Source organism: Lipotes vexillifer, unplaced genomic scaffold (assembly GCF_000442215.2).
Source record: "Lipotes vexillifer unplaced genomic scaffold, Lipotes_vexillifer_v1.1 scaffold647, whole genome shotgun sequence".
NCBI lineage: Eukaryota > Metazoa > Chordata > Mammalia > Artiodactyla > Lipotidae > Lipotes > Lipotes vexillifer.
Genome location: NW_006793865.1, coordinates 1,752,116 through 1,777,870, shown reverse-complemented (window position 1 = coordinate 1,777,870; position 25,755 = coordinate 1,752,116). Strand labels below are relative to the sequence as shown.

The 25,755-nt window shown below is 38.4% G+C and overlaps 1 protein-coding gene across 2 annotated transcripts; it reads left to right on the top strand.

Annotated features, from left to right (window-relative positions):
- Nucleotides 1–222: 222 nt before the first annotated feature.
- TARS1 (threonyl-tRNA synthetase 1) lies at nt 223–22,479 on the top strand. 2 transcript variants are annotated; one of them, XM_007466841.1, is made up of 19 exons: nt 223–264; nt 3,911–3,988; nt 5,798–5,988; nt 9,124–9,247; nt 10,793–10,914; nt 11,413–11,530; nt 11,930–11,994; nt 12,079–12,157; nt 13,569–13,715; nt 15,070–15,168; nt 16,186–16,352; nt 17,323–17,485; nt 17,588–17,725; nt 18,085–18,162; nt 18,281–18,381; nt 18,480–18,584; nt 20,139–20,211; nt 21,777–21,891; nt 22,331–22,479. In XM_007466841.1, exons 1-19 carry the CDS (start codon nt 247–249, stop codon nt 22,477–22,479), a joined length of 2,130 nt encoding a protein of 709 aa, XP_007466903.1. In that variant the 5' UTR covers nt 223–246. The 2 variants fall into 2 exon arrangements, with proteins under 2 accessions (XP_007466903.1, XP_007466902.1); XM_007466840.1 differs by lacking the exons at nt 223–264; nt 5,798–5,988 and having other exon boundaries at nt 3,972–3,988.
- Nucleotides 22,480–25,755: the final 3,276 nt, after the last annotated feature.

The following is a 25,755-nucleotide window of genomic DNA, read 5'->3' as shown; positions in this document are numbered from 1 at the left end:
CGCCATTCCCCGTTGTCGATTAGCTGCCCGTCATCCATCAGGTTAGGAGGCGGAGTTTGGGCTCTTTCCTGTTGCATCAGCAGGTCCCTCCCGGACCACGTGGCGCAAGCGCAGTGTTCCTGAGCGTTCCAACCCACCTCTGCCTGGCGACCACTGTCCTTTCTTCCTGACCGAAGTTTTGGGGTTTAGTTTTCTCTTAGTGGTTTGCCAGCGTCCGAGGAGAAGGCCAGTAGCCCTTCAGGGAAAATGGGAGACGAGAAGTCGGTGAGTGGGTTGAGTGGATCCTGGAGGCCGGGCTGGGGCTCTCCTGGTACCCGTGTTGCCCAACCGGGGGAGGGAGGGGGTGGAGGAACCCGAGGGGGGCGATGGAGCTCCCGGACAAGTCAGGGCCCCCTTTGGAGAGGAATCTCAAATTGATAAATCAGGGCGGGGCTTAAGATCGTCTCTGGGTCCATCCTCTTTTTGTAGATGAGGACACTGAGACCTTGAGTGTCTTGCTCAGAGCCATACAACTAATTAGAAGCCGAGACAGAATTCGAATCTAGGGCTTCGGACTCCTAGACTAGGGTCTGTGGCTCACTTTAGTCGGGCAGAATGTTGCAGAGCCTCATTTACTTTTAAAACCACGTATGGGTAAAAAGCCCCAGTTTAAGGAAGGGAAAACCAGGTCATCGAGATCTGCCCAAGTTTTGGGTGATTTATAATAAATGGTGGAGACCGGATGACCCCAGCTGACAAACTCTAGAAAAGTTACACACTAACCTGCGTGGTGGTGGAGGCATGCCTTATCCCATTCATAAATGCTCATTTCACCCCTGGACTTTCCCTTTAGTGTCATAATTTGCTTGGGAACATCTTCCCAATCCTCTTCTGTGTACCAACTTTTGGGTTGAAGTTTTAGATTGCTTTTACGTTGACATATAATATGTAAACTCGCCCATTTTTGTTTTGTTTTCATTGGAAGTAAAGAACAGTTGCCCATCGTGATTTCACTTGTTATAGGGAAGGTGAAATGGGCCTCAGGGTTCCAAAGAGACCCATTTTAACGCCCTGGCTCTACTGTTTACTAGCGATGTACAAATGGGAAATTACTTACTCTCTTTGAGCCGTTGTTCTCATTTGTAAAATGGAGAGGTATTTAGAAGACAGAAAAACCGTGATGTTAATTCTCTTCTTCTTTACCATTATTCCTGTTCATTTAGCAAGTATCCATATGACCAAAACCGAAAACATTTAATCAGAGAAATAGAATTATTTCCCTCTCTTTCTGCTTTAAAGCTATACAGGCAGTCTTGCAATTAATTTTTCCCCTTTTTTAAAAAATAAATTTATTTATTTTATTTATTATTTTTGGCTGCACTGGGTCTTCGTTGCTGTTCGCCGGCTTTCTCTAGTTGTGGCGAGCAGGGGCTACTCTTCGTTGTGGTGCGCGGGCTTCTCATTGCGGTGGCTTGTGGAGCACGGGCTCTAGGAGCGCAGGCTTCAGTAGTTGTGGCACGTGGGCTCAGTAGTTGTGGCGCACGGGCCTAGCTGCTCCGCAGCATGTGGGATCTTCCCGGACCAGGGCTCAAACCCGTGTCCCCTGCATTGGCAGGTGGATTCTTAACCACCGCGCCACCAGGGAAGTCCCTTTTTATCCTTCTTTTCACCTGATATATTTGACTAATTACATTAATCATATAGTATGGTAAAGCCATGCAGGTAATCTTATAATCATGTTGGTTAGTACTTTACTTGATTAGAATGGACTTAAGGTGTGTTCATTGTTCATCTATTGACTATAAATGAACCTTCAAAGTTCATTAAATCGTGAATTCCTGAGTGGGGGAAGTGTTAGCTCAACATGAAATTTGGAGTCATATTTTAAAAATTTGTTTTGTTTTTTAAATTATACAAGTCATAAGTTTTATGAAATTGAAAAGAACAATCAGAATGTCCACAAGGGATAAATGGATAAATAATGGAATGTTATTTGGCAATAAAAAGCAGTGAAATACTGATACATGTAACATGGATGATCTTGAAATCATTATACTAACTGAAAGAAGCCAGTCACAAAAAACCAATATTGAATGATTCCGCTTATATGAAATGCCCAGAGTAGGCAAAACTGTAGAGACAGAAAGATTAGTGGTTGCCAAGTGCTGGGGAGAGGGGAGAACAGGGGGTGACTGTTAATGGATACATGGTTTCCTTTTGGGGTGATGAAATTGATCCTGGTGATAGTTGGGCAGCTTGTCTGTGCAGTAAAAACCATTGAATTATATGCTTTATGCGGGTGAATTTTACGGTACAGAAATATATCTTAATAAAACTTTTTAAAAAAATTCAAAGATCAGAAAAATATATGAAACAAAAGTCCCCCCATCACATCCCCAGTTCTACCCTCAAAACTCCTTCACTGCTGATGATAACATCCCCCCTTAGAGCTGACCACTGTCAACATCTGGGTGGGTATCTTTTTTCCTGCCACTTGTAGGTTTTCTGAACCTAGAAAAATCATCTAATTTTTAAAAATTTAATCTTATCTGTAAAATGGGAATAATAATGATAGTCATCTCACAGTGTTTCTATGAGAATCAGATGTGATTGTGGAGGAACTTTGTAAACTGTAAAATTTTATGTAGTGAAATTTGCATTAGGATGTTTCTATCTGAGCAGTTACAAAGAAGTAAGTAATTTATTTCTGAGAAGATACTCTTTGGAGTATCCCATAATGTGGTTCGGTGTTTCTCGACCTCAACACTTGACATCACGGACTGGATAATTCTTTGTTGTGGGAATCTGTCCTGTGCGTTGTTGGATGGTTAGCAACCTTCCTGGCCTCTACCCACCCTCTGCCTGCTGTACATACCACACCACACCGCCCTCCCACCTTCCCCCCCACTCCCCACTCCCGGTTGTGACAACTGAAAAGGTTTCCAGACATTGCCAGGTGTTTGCTGGGGGCAAAATTGCTTCTGGTGAGAACCATGGGTAAGACCAGTTCTTGCCATTGGTTGCCTTTTTGCACAGGACTTACTGTAAAACTTTCTATGACTTCCTGGAATTGAACTGAGTTGAATTCTAATAGAAGTCCACATCTTTATGGTAACTTTTAGTGCTTGCTTCTGTCTAAGCCCTCATCTGTCTTAACTGACAGTGTTTCCTAAAAGGTTTAGTAATTCTCTCTCTCTCTCTCTCTCTCTCTCTCTCTCTCTCTCTCTCTCTCTCTCTCATTTCCAACAATAAGTTTCTGTGTACACCTAGAACAAAATTTCCTCCATTCTCAAAATCCAGCCTGTTGAAATCTCCATCCTTTAAAGTCCTTTAAAGCCCTAACAGTTACCAGTGTCTTAGCTTATCTGACATCTGGTCAGAGTACTACAGCTGTGTTCTTTTCTCCTCCAGGAGTTTCTCACATATGTTTGCCTTAGTTTCCCCAAAGAGATTAAGTTTGCACATGGTAGGGATTGGGTCTTATGTTTGCTTCTTCTAGAGGATTTAAAAAAAAAAATACTGTGAGCACAGAGGCTCTGGGTAGTACTTGTGGAATGGATGGATATATATTGCATTAGATTTTTTTTTTCTGAAAATACTACTGAATAAATTGCATGCTTCTTGTAGCTATGTATTTAGTATGTGTCCATTTAAACCTGAAGCGAGAGTCATGTGAACAGGTAAAATGAATGAAATTTGAGGACTTGAATATTATCAAGTCACTCTTCTACTTTTTTAGGGCTTGTCTTTATTGTAAGTTGTTAACTTGTCTTTGACAGTGGTGAGATTTTCTAGTCTTTCAAAATCAGATTTCCACTTAAAAAAAAAATAGATGCTAAAATAACATCCTCAAAACTTTTCTGCAGGCAACATGGATAGGTGTCAAATGAGATTAAAATGTAAAACCTTCATGCCTTTTTTGCTTATTTAGGTAGGTGCCAGTGAGGAGAAACGAAAGGAAGGAGGCAAGAAGAACAAAGAAGGCTCTGGGGATGGAGGTCGAGCAGAGGTAAATGTTTTCAGGGCTCTGTCATCAAAGATTGACAGAGGCAGGGAGCTGTCTCAGACTCATCCTATGCGAGATTCTAATGGTTTTCGTGGGGTTTATGAGATGGCACTAGATGGAAAAATCAGGGAGAAGAATTAGGAAATTCTGAGAGGGGGAGAAAGACTTGCAGTTACTTGTTATTGAAAAAGGAAAACAACTGAAGTATGATTGTAAAATAATCTGTGGAATTAGATATTAGAACAAGAGTTGGTGAAAAGAGGACTGTGGTAATTAGTTGCCAGGTCGAATGCTAGCTGTCTGACCATTTCATTCAATGAGACGTTAACAGACTTGGTGTTTGGGCTTTTACTGACTACAACAGAAACCAAAGAAAGCCTTGTTCCTTCACCCCATTAGCACTGTTTCCACCTGGACCTGCCACTGGAGTTTGGTTTTAAGCCAGGACAAATCTCCTTGATGCCTCTCAAGTGTAGAGAAAAGGCTTTCAGTTCACCAGGCTCACACTAAAAGGAACTGGCATTTCAAGAGTCATCCCAGAATTGACCTGGTTCCTGGGTCTTGCTTTAGGAGGCGGTTAAGCTTGGCTTCCTACTTAGATTTTGAAGTTGAACTGCTGTGAACCGTGCTTGACTTTTTGCTTTTGTCATTGCAACCGTTTTGTTAGAGACTCTTTAGAAAACGACCAGAATGCAAAACAAAGGAATAGGCTTTTAAGAAGTATGCGATAGCACAGTAAACTGACTTTAAAGAGCTGTTTTTATAAATGTTGCATTGCTAAATTTATAGTGCCTCCACTTAATTTAGGGTAAGTTTGTAGGTGATCAAGAATCACTAAGTGTTGCCGAGAGCCCTGCATAACCGCTTCTGTTGTGTTTTGTTCATTATACCCCACTGTAATTGTGGGGAATTGTTGATTGTTAATTTCAGAATTTGCAAGTAAGTAAGAAAATGGCGTATGTTCCCTAATTTCTTTTTTGTACTTTCAATACAAGTAGTACATGCTCTTCTGTTACAGCTTGAGATTTAGCCTGGAAATAGGAAACAAAGGGTATAATTAGAGGACTTTTTTGAATAGAGAATTGTGCATGTGACATGTGGTTGATTATATATGTTTTAAATGATCTGTCTGGAAAAAAAGTGTACAGTGAGATGTCGAAGACCTTTCTTCCTCCTCCATGCTCCCATCATCTGTGTACTTGTCTTGTTCCCCTTCCAAGGGCAGTGGGCAGGTCTTACTCTTCTCTTGCATCCGCAGAGCCAGGCACAGAGAGTATTTGCTCCATGAATGTTGAATAAATTAAGTTTGACACTAAGTTCTTCTGATCAGGAAGTGCCAAATGGATGTGGAGATAAACTGCAGTAAGATACAGAGGGTCATGTGGGTGGGTAGGACTGTAGTGATGTCACAGTGTGTGGGACCAGGTAATGTGCTTTGGCCTGAGGGATTCAGAGCAGGGTTGTAGAATGATAGGCTTTGAGCTTTTAGTTAATTTATTGATGCTTCTTCATTGAGGATTATGGACCCCTGTGACAATTTAATGAAAAGCCCCCAAAGAGCACCTAAATGACTAAAGAAAGGGAAGGACTGTGGTCGGAGGGAATTGTAAAGATACTAAGGCTCTTCCATTTAAAAAATTGAAGGCCAAGAAAAAATATGATTGAAATGAGAAGGGAATTTTGTATAAAGGGAAAAACAATAAAAGCACTACATCATACAAGGTAAACTTTGTCTTTATTATTTCTTCCACTTTTCTAAGAAGGAAAGCAAGTGTGTACTGATTATTTATTTTTTCATTTGTTGTCTTGCAGTTGAATCCTTGGCCTGAATATATTAACATACGTCTTGAGATGTATAATAAACTAAAAGCAGAACACGACTCCATTCTGGCAGAAAAAGCAGAAAAAGATAGCAAGCCAATTAAAGTCACCCTGCCTGATGGTAACCAGTTGGATGCAGAATCTTGGAAAACTACACCATATCAGATTGCTTGTGGAATTAGGTATAAGCTCTACCTGTCTTACCTTCTGTTGTTTGTAACTAAACGTTTTTTTTTTTATCTTGCCAAGTTTTATCCTCATAATATTTTTATGTTCCTGTTCAATGTTTTTATTGTTTACTTTACCTTATTTGGGATTTTTAAAAAATCAAAATAATGTAGAGCTTTATACTCAAGATTCAAAGTTAATATCTGAAAGAGTCAACTTTGGTCTTATTTTACAGAAGATTTTATATGATTAGTTTTTCTGCTTTGATCATAAAATGTCACATAACCAAGTAGAGAGTACTTCACTTATTTTGACTAAAAAGTCTCAGTTTTAAAGTTAAAAATGAAGGTAGCTCATCTCAAAATGGGAAAATTAAGAAACTAATATATGAAATATATTATTAAACTATATATGAAATATATGAAACTAACACATGAAAAAATGTACTATTTTTATAAAGCTAATGTTAAAACTTCTGTCGGGCTGGGGAGAAGTTATTTCAGGTAACTGAGAATTAGATGCATACTTTGTAATAGAGTAAATGCTTTCTTAATCTAATATGATTGGGATGAATAGTTGGTAAGTTTATCAAAAAAATGATAAAGTTGGGAAGGCATAAATTGATACATGTATCTTCTACCAAGTGTTGGCAAACTGGTCATAGCCTGTTTTTTGTACAGCTCAAGAGCTAAGAATCATTCTTATGTTTTTAAATGGTTTGAAAAAAATAAGACAACTAAGAATATGCAACAGAAACCATGTATGGCCTTCAGTCTAAAATTTTTATATGGCTCTTTACAGGAAAAGTTTGCCAACCGCCATTTAAACATTTTAACTTAAAACATGTATATATTCATTTATTCACTAATATGTATATAAGGCCAAAGTTTGGGGGGTGGGGTGCTATTTAAACTTTTACATTATCTTAACACACTTGAGAAGCCATCTGAGTGCAGAATCCTTCCAGATTTTTATGTAGTTGTTTCATCCACACCTGACTTGAAAGTATTTTTTTAGTGACTTCCCTTTATCAAGCCTTCCCAAACATTCAACTTGGTTTGAATGTAATTCAAACCAAGAAACTGTAATTCCCTTGTTGTATTACTTAAATATTTCTATTTACTTATAATAATTACATACTGAGCTGAAACAAATGAAATCATATATGAATTGTCAGAAATGGTTGATTATCATCAATTTCATGTTGTTGAACCTAAGACATAAAATAACAAGTGCATAAACAAATTGGGGAACCATGACAGCTGATTCTTGGTAAGCCTACTATGCAACTGGTGGGAGTTAGGCCCACGAGCTATGTATTGGTATATGCCCTGGCCTTCTTACAAAAGGAATGGAATGTTGCTGTTAATTTGACAAGTACTTTTACCTAATAAACTTCTGCCTTACTCCAAAGGAAGTAAGTAAGAAAGTTGTAATGTTAAGCAAGTTTCCATGTGAGATCATAAGTAACTAGATAAACCTATAAATATCAGTTCAGCCTTTCACTTGAGAGATAACTTCGCAGGTGAGGTTAAAAGATTCCTCTGTTGTTGCACAATGAGACTGTAGCTGTGTCAGTACTAAAATCCAGGCTCCTGTTAGTGCAAGAACTTTTTCTCTACATGCTACAGTATTGTTCTTCAGATTATGTTGTAATTTATCAAGTGGCCAATTGGAAAACTAATTTTCTCTTTTTTTGAATTAAAACTTTTATTGTGGTGTAAGTGTCATAACATATTAGTTTGAAAATATTTGAGGCGGGGAAACTGCTAGACTATTATAGACGGTCATTTCTCTAGCTGCACATTCACATCTATAATCTGACTAACCTTACTCAGTTCTGCTTGAGCCCCGCAGCTTCCTGAACGTCTCCTAACTTACGTCTCTGCTTGCATCCATGCCCATTCTCAACATTTGAAGTGCCATCTCCTCTCCTTTTCTTCCTGTCCAAATCTTTTGATGCTTCATCCCCTCATTACTTTATTTTTTAAAGCCTGTCCAGACTACTCTGAACTATGCTGCTTTCCCCTCCTCAGAACTCCTGCGACTTCTGCACTTGGTGGGTCTAACATCTCATCACTTGAGGAGAGAATTGTCTTTTGTACTGTGTACTGTACATTTAGATGACATTTTTATCCGTATTATAAAATGTTTCATTAAATAGTATTTCACTTCACCTGTATATTTGTTATAACTAATATCATCTTAGGCATTTGCAGAATTATGAGATGAGCATTGCTTCTCAGAGGAAAGATCTGTTATAGATTTCAAGCAGGATAAAAGCAGAGAGGTTATTTAGAAGCACCTCCACCTCCTTTTTTTTCCTTTGGAATCTAAATAGCTTGGCTTTATGGAAAACTAATTTTGGAGAAATTTAAAGATAAACTACTGGAACTTGTTATTGTTTATAACAGTTGCCATGTCTGCTTAAACAAGAAGCATTAAATGAGGTCAAATAATAGTGTTCTGAATTTTCAGCATCTTCTAGTTATATTCTTAGGGACTTTTTGAATTTTGTCACTTTTTCATTTTATTTCAGAAAGGTAAATGTACATCTATATATAATATACAGGCATACCTCAGAGATATTGCGGGCTCAGTTCCAGACCACCACAATAAAGCGAGTATCACAGTAAAGCAAGTCACACGAATTTTTTGGTTTCACGGTGTATAAAAGTTGTTTACACTGTATTGCTGTCTATTAAGTGTGCAGTTGTTTGTCTAAAAAAAAGTACATGTCGTAATTTAAAAATACTTTATTACTAAAAAATATTAACTATCATCTGAGCCTTCGGTGAGTCATAGTACTAACATCAAAGATCACTGATCACAGATCGCCATAACAAATACGTATAATAATAATGAAAAAGTTGGAAATATTGTGAGAATTAACAAAATGTGACACAGAGACACAAAGTGAGCAAATACTGTTGCAAAAATGATGCCAATAGGCTTGCTTGATGCAGGGTTGCCACAAAAAAACAAAACAAAACAAAACTGCAGTATCTTCACAGTGCAATAAAAGGAGAGATATGCCTATATATAATGTTTATTTTCCTGTTCTTGTTCTCAAATTAACTGTTGTGCTGCAGAAAATTCTTTTTTAGAGTCTTGTGTTTTTATACGTGTGTGTATGTCTTTTTAAAAAGTCAAGGCCTGGCTGACAACACTGTTATTGCTAAAGTGAATAAAGTCGTCTGGGACCTAGACCGTCCTCTGGAGGAAGACTGTACCTTGGAGCTTCTCAAGTTTGAGGACGAGGAAGCTCAAGCAGTAAGTTTTTATTGAGATTCACATTTGCAGACTTCTCCAGCTTATTACTAAAGCCAACGGGTGGCTAAAGTTGATTGATGTCTCATTGTCATATTTGAAATCTTCATTTTGTCTTTCATGTAGGAAACATAGTAAAAGTGCTTGTCTTATAAAATTAAGAAGTGCACTTATTCAAGTTTATTTTTACTCTGGATACTTCAGTGGGGAAAAAGTGCTGGGAATTTTATTAAAAGTTGATTAAGCAAGTAAAAATTGTTTTCTGCATTATTAGTCAACACTTAATCAAGATGCATATATTTAACAAATTCGAGCATGATTTAAAGTTCTCTTCCTATTGGGCAATTGATTTCTGTATTTTTCTTACCTTAAAATGCAGATCTGCCGAAAGCACTGTAAAAATCAATCTGCATTTGATGGCAAAGTTTTCTCCTTATTTCCCCATGATGGAACACCATATAAGAAGTAAAATACGTTGTTTTAGTGACAACGGTTTACTTATATATGTGAATCAGTGGTTTTCAAATGTATTCTGGAGTCCTTAATTTTTTTATGAGAATTTAATTTTACTTATTATTTATTTATTTATTGAAGTATAGTTGACTCACATTATTAGTTTCAGGTGTACAGTTTTTATGAGAATTTTAAAAATCTTTATTTCAGTACCTTACTAATTAGTCTTAAAAACATTGCTTTGGGTATATTCTGTCTCATCTGAATTACCACCGTAAAACCGGGTACTACCTTTTGATTTCAAGGCCCGTATGTTGGTCCTTGGTTTTATAATTGTACTGTAGGGTCAAGTTGTACCATCTTAGTTTTGTTTGGGGCCAATAAGAGAAAAGCAGATATAATTCTTAAGTGATGTTCCACGGCCAAGTAAAGACCAGAGCATAGCCTTCACTAATTTCGGAGAAATTTAAAGATAAACTACTGGAAATTGTTATTGTTTATCACAGTTGCCATGTCTGCTTAAACAAGAAGCATTAAATGAGGTCAGATAATAGTGTTCTGAATTTTCAGCATCTTCTAGTTATATTCTTAGGGACTTTTTTGAATTTTGTCACTTTTTCATTTTATTTCAGAAAGATAAATGTACATCTATATATAATATACAGGCATACCTCAGAGATATTGCGGGCTCAGTTCCAGACCACCAACTCAGATATTTTGAAGTCAGTTCCAGGGATTGACTCAAAAGATCCCAGGGCCATGGCAGTTAATAAGACAGTCACATTGTGAGTGCCTGTTGTTTTCAGGAAACAAAATCCAACCCGTTTAATTAATGATGCTAAATTTGTATTTTAATTAGTTTGAAAACAACTAAACCAGATAATTTCTAAGGTACAAATACAATTTAGTAATTAGAATCATTTTAAATTATTTTGGCTCTGAATAGAATCACACTGCAATCTATAGCTTTGTAAATTTAGGTTTTCATGTCTTGGGTTTATTTATAATAAACTTGATATATCTTTCAAAACAAACAAATTAATTTATAGCTTGTATGCCCAGACTCAAACCATCCCATTTTTCTTTGATTTTCAGGTATATTGGCACTCGAGTGCTCACATAATGGGTGAAGCCATGGAAAGAGTCTATGGTGGGTGTTTGTGTTACGGTCCACCAATAGAAAATGGATTCTATTATGACATGTACCTTGAAGAAGGGTAAGTTATGTAACTGGATAAAGAAAAATAAAATCTGAATTACTATGGGTCCATACATTATTTTTAAAGAGTTCTCAATTAAGGAGGTATGATATAAAACTTACTGCTTCCTAGTCACCAAGTACTCCCACTAACAAAACTTAAAGTGTTGTGGTAACTCACAAAGTAGTAGAGAGCTCTCTTCTAGATCAGTGGAGGTGGAACCCTAAGCTATGTCGGGAAATAAAATGAAGCTTGGACCTCTCCTGTTCTTTAAACCCGGTTCTAAAGTTAGAGGAATGTTCACTAGTTGGAATGGTCTTCATGGTGACCAAGGTCAAAGCCACTGAAAATATGAAAATAGTTTATAAAAAATGTCTAGTTTAAAATTCTTAATAAATGATGCAGGGGTCTAATTTTTTATATTAAAACCCTTGAAGTATTCTAAAGAGATGTTCCCCCAAGCTGCGGTGTGAGTGGAATAGAGTGAAAAGAGATTGATTATATTTTCTTCTTCAGGGGTGTGTCCAGCAACGATTTCTCTTCTTTGGAGGCTTTATGTAAGAAAATCATTAAAGAAAAACAAGCTTTTGAAAGATTAGAAGTTAAGAAGGAAACTTTACTGGAAATGTTTAAGGTAAATTGAACTGTAACATGGCCTCCACTTTTATTTCACTCATTAATGTTACGTAAAGTACATTGGGCTCTACGCAATGCTCTGTGGTGACCTAAATGGGAAGGAAATCCAAAAAAGAGGATATACGTATAGGTGTAGCTGATTCACTTTGCTGTATAGCAGAAACTAACACAACATTGTAAAGCAACTACTCCAATAAAAATTAATTAAAAAAAATAAAGTACATTGGGGCTTGGTGTACTAAGTTCTTTAGAAAAATTTAACAATGTTTTTAAAACATGAAATACATATTTATATTCATACGGTCCTTAGATGTACTTTGAATTGTATTTTAGCTATAGTATTTAGAAGTAAAAATTAAAGGATGGTTATCTAAAAAATAATTTTTCCTATTTTCAGTACAACAAGTTCAAATGCAGGATATTGAATGAAAAAGTGAATACTCCAACTACCACAGTCTATAGGTGAGAACATCAAGTGTCATTAAATACCATTGGTGTATATGTCATTTTAAGTCTATGTTAAAATTCCTTTTAATTTATCTCTAGGTGTGGCCCCTTGATAGATCTCTGCCGGGGTCCTCATGTCAGACACACTGGCAAAATCAAGACTTTGAAAATACACAAAGTAAGCAATGTAACTTTGAAGGCGCTATATAAACATATTTGTATACTAAAGATGTATGTTTAAACTTGTATTCGTTTCTCTTTTCAGCGATTTTTCTCTTGCATATTTAAGGGTGGATTTTTTTCTCATGCTGTCTACTGACTGTGGGCACTACGTGTCACTAGCCTTTTTTTTTCTTTTTAATAAATTTATTTTATTTATTTATTTTTGGCTGTGTTGGGTCTTCATTGCTGCGCACGGGCTTTCTCTAGTTGTGGCAAGCAGGGGCTACTCTTCGTTGCGGTGCACGGGCTTCACATTGTGGTGGCTTCTCTTGTTGTGGAGCACGGGCTCTAGGCACACGGGCTTCAGTAGTTGTGGCACGTGGGCTCAGTAGTTGTGGCTCGCGGGCTCTAGAGCGCAGGCTCAGTAGTTGTGGCGCACAGGCTTAGTTGCTCCGCGGTATGTGGGATCTTCCCGGACCAGGGCCCGAACCCATGTCCCCTGCATCGGCAGGCGGACTCTCAACCACTGTGCCACCGGGGAAGCCCACTAGCCTTTTTTTTAACTGAAATTCTCTCAAGCACTGACTGAGTGACTCACCACTCATCACCAGAGCACACGGGGATGGAGATTTGGAGGATTTACAAAAATCACAGTCATGGGCCATTGTGGCTCGAAAAGCTTTGAGACTCACTGTAGGGGTGTGTGCTCTTGCCTTTTGTATGTCTAAGGTAGTAATTACCCAAGTTGTTCTTCTTTAACCAAACTAATCCTGCCAGTCAGATTTTTTTTTTTTTTCCATTTTTGCTGAATCATCTTGTGGGAGATGCCCCTGTAGTCAGTCGTGTTCGTGGAGTTGTGGTGTGAGTGGGTCTTGAGGGCAGGGCAATTTCAAGGGCATTAAGCAGCAAGCTTTGTGCTGTGGAATGAGTACAACCACCCTAGCGAGGCCTCAGCAACTGAGATGCTTACTATATGTGCACTTTTCGTGCCATTCTTCTTGTCATAAGGACTAAATGTGAATTTGACTCATGATGTGACTGACAGAGAAAACGTCTAACTCTTAAAATAAATGAGCTATTAAAAATTGGGGGGACTTCCTTGGTGGTGCAGTGGTTAAGAATCTGCCTACCAATGCAGGGAACACGGGTTTGAGGCCTGGTCCGGGAAGATCCCACATGCCGTGGAGCAACTAAGCCTGTGCGCCCCAACTACTGAGCCTGTACTCTACAGCCCCCATGCTCCGCAACAAGAGAAGCCACTGCAATGAGAAGCCCGTGCACTGCAAGGAAGAGTAGCCCCCACTCGCCACAACTAGAGAAAGCCTGCGTGCAGCAATGAAGACCCAACACAGCCAGAATAAATAAATAAACAAATTTATTTTTCAAAAAAATTTGAATATTATCTCATGGTTATTCCTTCTTTTCAGAATTCCTCCACCTACTGGGAAGGCAAGGCAGATATGGAGAGTCTGCAGAGAATTTATGGCATTTCATTCCCAGATCCTAAAATGTTGAAAGAATGGGAGAAGTTCCAAGAGGAGGCTAAAAACCGAGATCATAGGAGAATTGGAAGGGTATGTTCAAAAGGATAGTGATGTGTGTAGACTGAGTTTTCTTTGTTTTCATTTGACTTGAAATCGTATTACGTACCAGGAATTTACTTCTGCAGAGATGCTGTAGCTTTCAGTAATTATTGTACTGTCCTGTGAAAGCTGTAAATGACTTATTCATTGTCCGCATTATCTTTCTAGAGTGTGTTCAGTACCGCACAGAAGTTCATTTTGACTACTCCTTTTATTGAGAACAAGTGCTGATGACCTACATTTTTCTTTGAAAAAAGTATAGCAGCATAGCAGCATTTCATAGAGCTGGGGGATGCTTTAGAAATCCCCTGGTCTCACTGACTTATTTTAAAGATGTGGAGGGCTTCCCTGGTGGCGCAGTGGTTGAGAGTCCGCCTGCCGATGCAGGGGACGCAGGTTCGTGCCCCGGTCCAGGAAGATCCCACGTGCTGCAGAGCGGCTGGGCCCGTGAACCATGGCCACTGAGCCTGCGCGTCCGGAGCTTGTGCTCCGCAGCGGGAGAGGCCGTAGCAGTGAGAGGCCTGCGTACCGCAAAAAAAAAAAATGTGGAAACTTAAGTCCCAGGAAGATTCATCTGCTTGTTGCCCAAGATGACACAGCAAGTCATTGATGGATTCTGTGGTGTCCTTTCCTTTATTCTTCTACCCCTGACTGTTTTCTAAGCTGACAGTTAGGTTTGGTAAAAATACTCCCTTCTAGAAGAGTGTTTACTCTGTGCTGGGCGTCAGGTCACGGCTGTTAGGTTGTGAAGTTTGAGCAGGAGGCAGCATCCACTGTCCTGTGCTGCTGATTGCCTGAAATAAGATCCAGCAGGAAGGAGGCCAGCAACAATTGGTGGGGTCCCTCCCTGAGGACTTGGGCATTTGGTGGGCAAGAAGGTAGGAGGGTGTGCCTCTTTCACCATGACCCAAAGTTAGCCAACTTCTCCATCTTCTATGTCATTATCAGTGTCTTTTTCTCAGTCTCCTTCCTGCTGTTCTTAAAAAAAAAAAAAAGGAAAAAAAAGAAAGAAAGAAAAAAGGGGAGGGAAGGAGGGAGGATCTTTGAGCTTTGAGGAGCTAAGACTCTGAGAGCCCCTGCTGTGCATAGTAGAAGAGAACTAAGACCCTTGCTCCGTGTGACTCTTGGGTAAACTTGACTGGATTCAGGAATGTAACAGAGAATGTACTTGTGCTAAGTGGTAAAGCACCTGCAACACCAGAAATGTCAACATGTTTTCCTTGATTTGGGAATGGCACCAGTTAAAATATGAAGCATCATGACCATATTCTGAACTCAAGAACCCTGAAATTTATGTTGATATTATATACATATATAAACTTTCTTTTGCTTTTGTTTTACCCAGGACCAAGAACTATATTTCTTCCATGAACTCAGCCCTGGAAGTTGCTTTTTCCTGCCGAAGGGAGCATACATTTATAATACACTTATTGAATTCATCAGGGTAAACCATATTCATGACTTTCTTCTGTAGATTTAAGACAAGTTGATTTTATTAAATAAGATCTGCCAAAGGGAAAGATAATCTTTTGTTTGAGAAGAAACATTTCAAATAATAAATGAAAATGGACGTATGAGGTCTCATAAAATGTTTAAAAAATTCTTTCCTTCTAATACATATCTTGTCCACAAACATGGGTGTGCACACATGAGACAAGCTGGTGAGCCTGAAGTGGGGCCTGTAACTCTTTACACAGGAGCTCTGTGGCTTTCTGACCGTTCATTTGTATTTTCCTAGAAAAAGCAAGTTAATCTTTACATTGCTTTTTTTCTTTGTAAACTATGAAGTGTTTCAAGCATACATTTATAGAGAATAGTACCGCCAACATCTCTGTACTCACCACCTAATTTAACACATAACTGCATTGGGCTATATTTGCTTCAGATTTTTTAATTGAGGTAAAGTAATACATATATAGTAAGGGGAAAAAACCTCCCCTTTGAGACCCCTTTTTGATCCATTTCCCTCCTTTCCTAGAAGAAACTACTGTTTAGAAGTTAGCATGGATGGATCCATTTTGTCCATGTTATTTTTACATCTACCCCATAAATATGTACCCTAAATTATACTGTTTGTTTGTGTGCTTCAAACTTACATACATGAAGTCTCATTTTATATCAGTCTGCACTGTGATTTTCATTTTAGATAGGTACAGATCCAGTTTGTTTGCAGTTGTTACGTATTAGTCTGTCATATAACTACCACAGTGTTCATTTCTTTAGTGGGGGACACTGATGTAATTTCCCATTCTCCCATATTACCAGCTGTGCTGCAGTAGCCTCCTTATGTGCATGTGCAGGAGCTTCCTCTTTGATGTATATGTCCAGGTGGAGCTTCTAGATTATAAGATGTACATCTTGAACTTTACTAGATAGTATAAAATTGCTCTTGAAATCTTTACTTCCACCAGCAATATAAGCATCTGTTCCTTACACAGGCATTGTATTTGTTTTCTAACAGAGTGAATATAGGAAACGAGGATTCCAGGAGGTGATCACCCCAAACATCTACAACAGCCGACTCTGGATGACCTCGGGCCACTGGCAGCACTACAGCGAGAACATGTTCTCCTTTGAGGTGGAGAAGGAGCTGTTTGCTCTGAAACCCATGAACTGCCCGGGACACTGGTATTCTGCAATTTTGAGTTTCTGTCAGAGATTTTCTTGCAATCAGTCCCAGATTGTTTTCCCTCCTTTGAAAGTATTTTGTGAAAAACAAATTATGTAATCAGAAGAGTATTTAAATGCATCATCATTGTGGTGGTGTAACATCTTCTGTGCCCAGCTAGATCCTCAGATATACAGATAGTCAAGAACGGAACTGGGGTAGCAGCAGTGAACGGGCAGAATACAGAACAGGGGCGACTGAATGTGGGGCACAGCAGATTTTTTTTTTTTTTTTTTAAAGAAACATGTATCAAAATCTACTGCTGATGAATCGACCTCCTTGGAAAACCTTCCTTGCCTTGAGGCTGCTCACTTTCTATCCTTGAAAGTTGGGTGAAGAGCACCGTGGCGGCAGACTAGGGAGAGCTGTGGCTGTAGGTAGCTGAGTCATCGCTCCCAGTAGCAAGACCTCGAGGGCAGAGGGCTGAGACAGAGGAGTCTCCACGAGGGGACTAGCTTGTAGGTCAGGGAACCAAGGTCAAGTTCATTCTTAGTTCTCCCAGATTCTTCAGAGTTTCTGAAGCACTTTCAGACTAAGAGGGAACTGAAGCACTTTTGAGAGCAACAAGAAAGTAGACTTTAGTTTCTGCTGATATAAATGATGTGTATATAGCTAAGATTTTCTTTAAAATATGAGCCTTAAAAGGCAGTCCTCAAATTAATAGAGATTGAGCACAAGGCTATGACTCCAGACTTATGGGAATACATTTTTTATTTTCTCTTAGTTATAGATGGTTGTATTATAATTTATTTGCTACTTTATTCATGCAAGTGCTTACACTGTTGTATGAAGCCCAGACTTTGAAAAGTGTTGTTTGTGTGAACAGCTAGAACCAGTAGCTTTTTGACAGCCTTCCTTATAGTATTAGAGAAGCAGTTTTATTCTTGTGAAATTAAATATCAGTGGATTTTACTTCTCTGTTTTCTTTAGCCTTATGTTTGATCATCGGCCAAGATCCTGGCGAGAGTTGCCTCTGCGAGTAGCTGATTTTGGGGTGCTTCATAGGAATGAGCTGTCAGGAGCGCTCACAGGACTCACTCGGGTACGAAGGTTCCAGCAGGATGACGCTCACATATTCTGTGCCATAGAGCAGGTATGAGACTCTGGGGTGAAACACTTGGAAAAGAAGTGTCACAAAACTTGAGGAAAATTAATGACCACTGTGTCCCTGTTTTTTTTTTTTTTTAATTTAAAGATTGAGGACGAAATAAAAGGTTGTTTGGATTTTCTGCGTACAGTATATAGCATTTTTGGGTTTTCTTTTAAACTGAACCTGTCTACTCGCCCGGAAAAATTCCTTGGAGATATTGAAGTATGGAATCAAGCTGAGAAAGTAAGTGGTGATTTTCAGCGTGCTTCAATATTATTTGACTGAAATTGTCTTGCGCCATAATGTGAGAAAGCAAAGCCTCTTTAAATGGATAAAAGCAAAAGAAAATTGGAAATGGTTTCTAGGCTTGTATAAGCTAGTTATTTTTCTCTATGATTTTGTATTTTAGAAATGGTTGAATGTTCTTTTAGTCCTCAAGCTGTAACCTTTAAAGGGGTTTGTGTATGAGTATGTCTAGGTGGACAAAATGGTAAAACAAAGAATAGTGACACATGAAAGTAGTTGTAGTATTTTTAGTCTCAAGTTAGGCTGGAAGAAGTTGTATTTGACCAGAAGTTAAAATCATTTTGCTTTATCCTTAGCAACTTGAAAACAGTCTGAATGAGTTTGGTGAAAAGTGGGAATTAAATCCTGGAGATGGAGCTTTCTATGGTCCAAAGGTCAGTACCAAAGTCTATTTGAGAGTAATATGTCTTTCATTTTTGGGTGAAGAAGAGATTACTTTAAAATAAGTTTTAAAAAATTCAACCCTAATACAACCCAATCTTTGCTTCTTAGATTGACATACAGATTAAAGATGCCATTGGTCGGTACCACCAGTGTGCAACGATCCAGTTGGATTTTCAGTTGCCCATTAGATTTAATCTTACTTTTGTAAGGTGAGTTTCTAGGGTCTGCTCTGAATATTCTTATTCAAGGACATATGAAGGAATATATATATATATATAATAAAGCAAAACAAATCTTTTCTTTCTAGCCATGATGGTGATGATAAGAAAAGGCCGGTGATTATCCATAGAGCCATCTTGGGATCAGTGGAAAGAATGATTGCTATCCTCACTGAAAACTATGGGGGCAAATGGTAATTTTTGTCATTGTTTCCTTCTGTTTTTGTCTGGACCGTGTAAACTGACTGTCAGAAATGTCTGCTGTCCAATTTAGTTATATGATGGAAAGGAAGAATGATTCTAGTTGGTCACTTCTAATTAATGATAAGTGTTCACTAAAAAGTAAGGAATCACAATCTAAACCCAAACTTTTTAGCTCTACGAATGTTTGTTATGAGTAATTATTTTTATTTTAGCACTTGATTTGTTTGAATATTATATAAATGCTTTCTAACTAGGAATTACTATTCAGTAAGAAACATTGTTTTGATTGCTTTTCAAGTAACTCTGGGAATTTATAAAAGTTTGATGTTTTTGTCTGAGTAAACAAGAGTAGGCTTTTAGCAATACTTTGTTCAGTGTTGCTGATCATAATAAACAAGTATTTTAGACTCTTTAGAAGCCAAGGTTTTTTTTTTTTTTGATTGAAAGTACAGACTGCAAACTGATCAACATTTTTGTGTCCTATTTCTAGAAGCTTATGTTTCTACTGGCAAGATATAAGCACATGACTTGCATTTTATTTTCTAAGCAGCTTTATCTGGGCCCACATTTTGTAAAGGCAGTTGAAAACAGCACATGGTTATAAAACACCCATTTTGTAGAGCCTGACAGACTACACTGCAGTCATCTCAGTTTCATGTGTAATTTGGTTAGTTCAGACATGGGGTGGGGTGGCGGTGTCATACTTGTAAATGAAATAAGCTAATCTTCTTTTAGTTATATTGCACGAAATCAGATCAAACGTGGGCAGTATTCTCTATGCACAGTCTAGAGAATAGGGGGATCCTCAGATAACTGCTCTACGAAACCTGTAGTAGGTGGGGGAAAGCCCACAGTTTGGGTAGAATTTAGTGCCTACTCCAGCCTTTTCCCTGATGTAACAAAACAACTTGAACGTAGAGGAGTGGCCAAGAGAAACACTGGCCTGATGTCTGGAGCATGGGGAGGGGTTGGACACCTGAAATACCTGAAAGGTAGAATTGAGGATGGGGTCACCTTTTAATAAGTAGTGAAAACACACTCATTTTTACCAAGTACCATCACCAGTTATTATCGGCTCCAATTTGTTGAATCGTGCAAAATGGATCTTGAATAAACTGAAGGTACAGTCTTTGTCCCCCAGTGAAGAAAAAGTAATAAAATAACAGTTGAACAAAATAACTTTTTGAGTAAAATAACTTGAATCACTAAGTGTTTCTTAAACTATGTTAAGCCCTCTGGCAGCAGGCATATGGTGTTCTGTTACCTGATGTGTTGAGTTGTGGGGTGTAGTCTCTGCCCTCTGTTTGCTTTGCTATATCTGCTTAGCAAGACGGATCTTAGTTACAGGTTTTCCTGATTTAGGGTTAGTTTTCTCCTCCTGAATCTCCCTTTAGTCCTTCTTGGATATTGAAAAAAAGCCAAGTGTTTTAAAGTGGCCCTTGCATGTTTCAGGAAATGGTACTGAAGAGTAAACTAAGAAATGTGCCATCCTTGTTAAGGAAAGTGCCCAAAGCCACATTAAATGTTTTTAATTTCTTCTAAAGGCCCTTCTGGCTGTCTCCTCGCCAGGTAATGGTAGTTCCAGTGGGACCAACATGTGATGAGTATGCCCAAAAGGTAATCCTTAAGTATGACTTACTTTAAATTTAAGAGCTGTCATTCAGCTTTTCAATCTCATAAACTACGTGTATTCTTGGTAAATCAAGCTGCTTGCGATATAGAGAAATGTTTCTATTTTCAGTCTGTGGTAAGCCTCAGTAGATCATATTACCTCTTTAATGCTTTTTAATATGGTTCCATGGTTAGTAGACTTAATTTAGAGAGTGTTTTGTACATACTTGTATTTTTTAGTTTTTAGCATTAGTAAATAGCAAATGCCTCAGTATGACATGCAAATTCAAATGCATAGTACAGATTAAACTGCTCTTTGACTCAGTAATTTTGCTTTGTTTCTAATGCACATTTCTTTAATTTGAAACTATTTTTCAGGTTAATGTCATGACAGAGCAATGTTTGCCTTACCTACCAAAAAGCTACCTTACTAACAGATGTACAAATATCCATTCATACTTCATACCTTAAAGACTAGAACAATCTATTCTGTTATAGCAACAATTTCATACTAAGGAATTTCAAATTATCAAAAGCTGATATTAAAAAAAGCATTGTTTCATAACTGGCAAAGTAATAAATTGGCTAGTTAAAACAGACAAAAATCTAAATATCAATGAATAGTATTGTAACATCAAAACCACCATGTTTTCAGGTCATCAGAATAAATTGCACTCGGGTCTCAACTGTATTTAAGAAATAAATGATCATTAAAACAGCTGATAGGCAAACCATTCAAGATATACTGTGTTCCTATTACTGCACGTGGTAGTTTTAGTTAGAAATGATCAGAATCAGCTATGCTCCATGTTTAATGGATCTTACTTTATTGTATTTGCATTAAGAAAGCTCACACATTAGGAAAAAAGTCTGTATTAGTTAACTCACTTTTCAACTGGAGATAGTACTGACTTCTTTCCATATGGGTGTGGAGTAGGTTTAGAATTATGTGGGGTGGATTTTGGTTATATTGAGTGGAGGGGAGGGTGAGCACTGCTATTATTGATACTTAATGACTAGAGACCACAGTTGTTAAACAGCCTAAAGTTTCCAGGCTTCCTCCCCAATTACAGAATAGCTCAACTCACATGTGCAGAGGACTCATGTTAAAAAAAAAAAAAAAAAGACACTGGTGCTTTATTCTTCAAAATAGGTTACAGTTGAGAGTGTAGCCTTATCCTGGCACTCTAATAAACTAAGTAAGAACCCTTCTGAAATTTTGCATACTTATAAAATCCCAGGAGGTTCATTGGTTAATGATCACTAAGGCACAACAACCTATTAGTGAAATAAAAATGGTTCATTCAGATCCTTTGTCATTTGAGTGGTAATTGGTTGTCAAATGGATGGAAAATTTAAGCTAGTTTATTTAATTTAATTCACAATTTATCTCGAGCAGAGTATATAGTTTTGTAGTTCTAACTCACAATAATATATGCTTCAGTATATCTATTAACATTCCTTTTTAGCGCTGGCATGATTATCCAAATTGTTTGTTAAATAAAATAATTTAAGATCAAAATATAATTCTGATTTTAGATCTGAAGAACCCTCTATCTCTATTTAAATAGGTACAGCAACAATTCCACGATGCTAAATTCATGGTGGACATTGATCTGGATCCGGGCTGTACGTTAAACAAGAAGATCAGAAATGCACAGTTAGCCCAGTATAACTTCATCCTAGGTAAGAAAGGAGACTCACCAAAGAAAACCGGCCAACCTTTAGGAGAACTTGAAATGCTGAGACTTAGGCTTAAGAGAACTGCGGTCATCAGTAGTTCTTTCCAGTCCTGATCTCAAACTGTGTGTTAGTTCTGTTGATGTAACAAAGAAACACTTTGGTTTGAAAAAGAGTACTTGAAAGGTTTGTCTAAAAATCTCCCCTTCACCTCCTATTTTTTCATATGGTGAATTTTTATTAAGTTGGCTGGGTTAAGTGACTTGGTAAACACAGCAGTTCTAGTCATTGCAAAATGGTGAGTTGGGGTTTTTTGTTTTGTTTTTTAATGACTAGATTTGGTCACCTGTACATTTTAATGAATCAGAAGCTACAGGGTGGATTTCTGTTCCAATATTCAATAGGAGTCCTTTCACCTAACAAAACTTTGTGGGTTTTGGTTTAGTTGTTGGTGAGAAAGAGAAAACCAGCAGCACTGTCAATATCCGTACCAGAGATAATAAGGTGCACGGAGAACGTACTATTTCTGAAACCATCGAGTGGCTCCAGCAGCTCAAGCAGTCCCGCAGCAAACAGGCAGAAGAAGAATTTTAAGGAAGAGCTTTGCCCAGATTGGCTCAATGGAAAAGGATGAGCATGTTTCCATAACAGTAACTTTGTACAGTTGAAAACATCAGCTTCTGCTGACCTTGGAATAGTTTGGCAGAGTCCGCAGAGATGACTGCAGGATCAACCTTTTCTGACCTAGACAGATTTTAGAAAATATGTATTTGAAGGAGGTAATTAAAAGTGACACAGTAAAGTGATTTTATTCATTAAATTTCTGAGCACTGGAATAAAAACATGAGGAATGCTCTGCTGTAATGTGGAAGAATGCTTTTGTAAATTTAATACAGCTAAAATAAAATTTTTTTCAAATTTGATTAATGGAAAAGAAAGATTTGAATTGGATTATGATCTAGAAATAAAAACTTTTATTCACGTAAGTTTCAACTGCTCTGTCCCTCGTGACCATACAAACCTACCTGGAACAAATTGTGTGATTCAATATTTATCTTTCATCTTTTATAATACAAATGATGTAAGTTGGGTGGAGGGGTAAAATCTGTAGTATACTGCTGTTCTCAAACTGGGGTATGAACCAGGTGCCTGCTTCTCAGTCACAGGGTGACATCGTGTAGGAATGTCACTTAACTGTTTTGCGATGCAAACCTTTTAAAACAAAACCAACCATGAAGCTAATTTAGAGTAGTTTTGCACAAATTTTTAAGAAGACGGATGAGTCTTCAAAGAAATGCGTGCTTCATAGATGTAGAGAACAGACTAGGGGTTACCAGTGGGGAGAAGGAACAGGGGAGGGGCAATAATAGGGGTAGGGGATGAAGAGGTACAAACTATTAGGTATAAAATTGGCTACACAGGGAATATAGCCAACATTCCATAATGAATATAAATGGAGTATAACCTTAAAAATTGGGAATCACTGTATTGTACACCTGTAACTTATATAATATTGTACATCAGCTACACTTCAATAAAAAAAAAGAAATGTGTGTTTATGGCAGACTGTTCTGGGCCATAGAATCCTTTATACAAATTCCCTGTTTCATAAAGGATAATTTATGATTTTTTTTTTTAAACCATTGAATGGTGTTTGGGAGAACACCACAAAATAAGGAATTTCTTATGTGGATACATATCAATTCCTCTTTAGTTTTTTTTTTTTTTTTTTTTTTTTTTTTTGTGGTACGTGGGCCTCTCACTGTTGTGGCCTCTCCCGTTGCGGAGCACAGGCTCCGGACGCGCAGGCTCAGCGGCCATGGCTCACGGGCCCAGCCGCTCTGCGGCATGTGGGATCTTCCCGGACCGGGGCATGAACCCGTGTCCCCTGCATCGGCAGGCGTACTCTCAACCACTGCGCCACCAGGGAAGCCCTATTTTAAAAAGACAATATCTTGTCAGTTCACCAGTTAACTCCAGTAGTTGCTAGGGTCACTTCAAAGCAGAGCCCATTTGCATAAATGAATCCTCACTTTAATAAAGGAGATGAGATCTTTAATCATAGGGATTTTTTTTTCCTGAAACTTCATAATTAAGCCTTGCTTATGACTGACTGTCTTATAACTTAGCCTTGGATAGGTTTGTAATTAACTTCTATGCTTATCCTTAGGAAGCTAATTTTGTATTTGAACCAGAACTTTGCATTTCTCAAGTCATGACACCAAAATTTCTGATTCATTTTAAAACTGTTTGACTTTTTTTTTTTTTAATTCACAGTATCTTAGTTTGGATTTTTCCTGAGTTTTAAAAAACTCATATTACAGCATTATTTTAAATGGCTCTGTAATAACGTAGTCCAAAGACCAACTACGGTTTACATAGATTTTTTTAGTACCTGTTTTACACTTATAGCAACAAGTGGCTTGTATATTAATAATTTTCTTGAAATATTTGGAGGAGCTTCATAAATCTTACAAAACAATATATAAAAGTATAATAAAGACATAGGTAGGCAAGACTGGGAATCAAAGACTCCTCTTTGTAACTGACACCTTCTTAGCTTAGTCCCCACTTCCAATGGAAGCATAGGGGACCACTCTCTTATCCCATCAAAGCTCTTACGTCTGTAGTTTGCTTTGTTTTCTTTTCCTTCTCTTTTCTGGAGAGCAGAGACTTCTATCATTGTACCCTTCTGATCTCTTATGGCATATAATGAAGAATTGACTGAACCCAATTGCTGGGAATTCCCTGGCAGTCCAGTGGTTAAGATTCCATGCTTCCACTGCAGGGGGCACCAGTTTGATCCCTGGTCTGGGAACTAAGATCCCACATGCCCTGCGGTTCGGCCAAGAAGAAAAAAAGTGACAGAACCCAATTGCTACGACTATCGAGAGTTACATGATCTGGTAATGAAATATACAGACAGGAACTATGTGAGAACAATGACATCTGCGAAGACAGATTTTGTCAAGTAAAATAGGTACCAAAAATAAAGTAGGTACCAAGATGTGTAAAACAGACACCAAAACCACAATCAGGTTAAACCAGAATCTGTAGAGACAAAGTCAGGAGTACTGAACAGGCAGGTAAAGATGGTTGAGGCAAGTGAAAGGGCAAAGGACCTGGGATGGTGAGCTGAGGTCACACCTGAGCCCCTGGTGACCTCGTGTGCCCAGTGCATCCACTTGCTTCACTTCCTCACCTTTATACATCCCCAGACATCTGCGCTGTGACTGCTAGACTGTGCTTCTCAAATTGTACTGGACATGCAAATCAGCAGGAGATAGCGTGAAAATGTGCATTCACTCTGTAGGTCTGGGTCCTGGGATCCTGCATCTAACGAGCTCCAAGTTGATGCTGAGAAGCACAGTTTGAGGAGAAGGTAAATCAAGGCCTATAAGGAAACCAGCCTATTGTACTTTGGACCCTCATCTGATTCCCATGCTCCCAGGCAACCACTTTAGCCATGCTGGTGTAGGCTTCTGTTCCTGTTTCTAAATACATTACTCTCTGATTCATCACTTTTTTTTTTTGTGGTATGCGGGCCTCTCACTGTTGTGGCCTCTCCCGTTGCGGAGCACAGGCTCCGGATGCGCAGGCTCAGCGACCATGGCTCACAGGCCCAGCCGCTCTGCGGCATGTGGGATCCTCCCCGACCGGGGCACGAACCCGTGTCCCCTGCATCGGCAGGCGGACTCTCAACCACTGCGCCACCAGGGAAGCCCTGATTCATCACTTTTAAAACCCTTCTTCCGACTTACTGTTTTAGAAGATGTGGATTTTAATTTACACCTGTTTATTTCCTCTCTCCATCCTAATATATCTCAACTTTTTGTTAAATCCACAGTAGGTGTTATTGTTACTATGTCC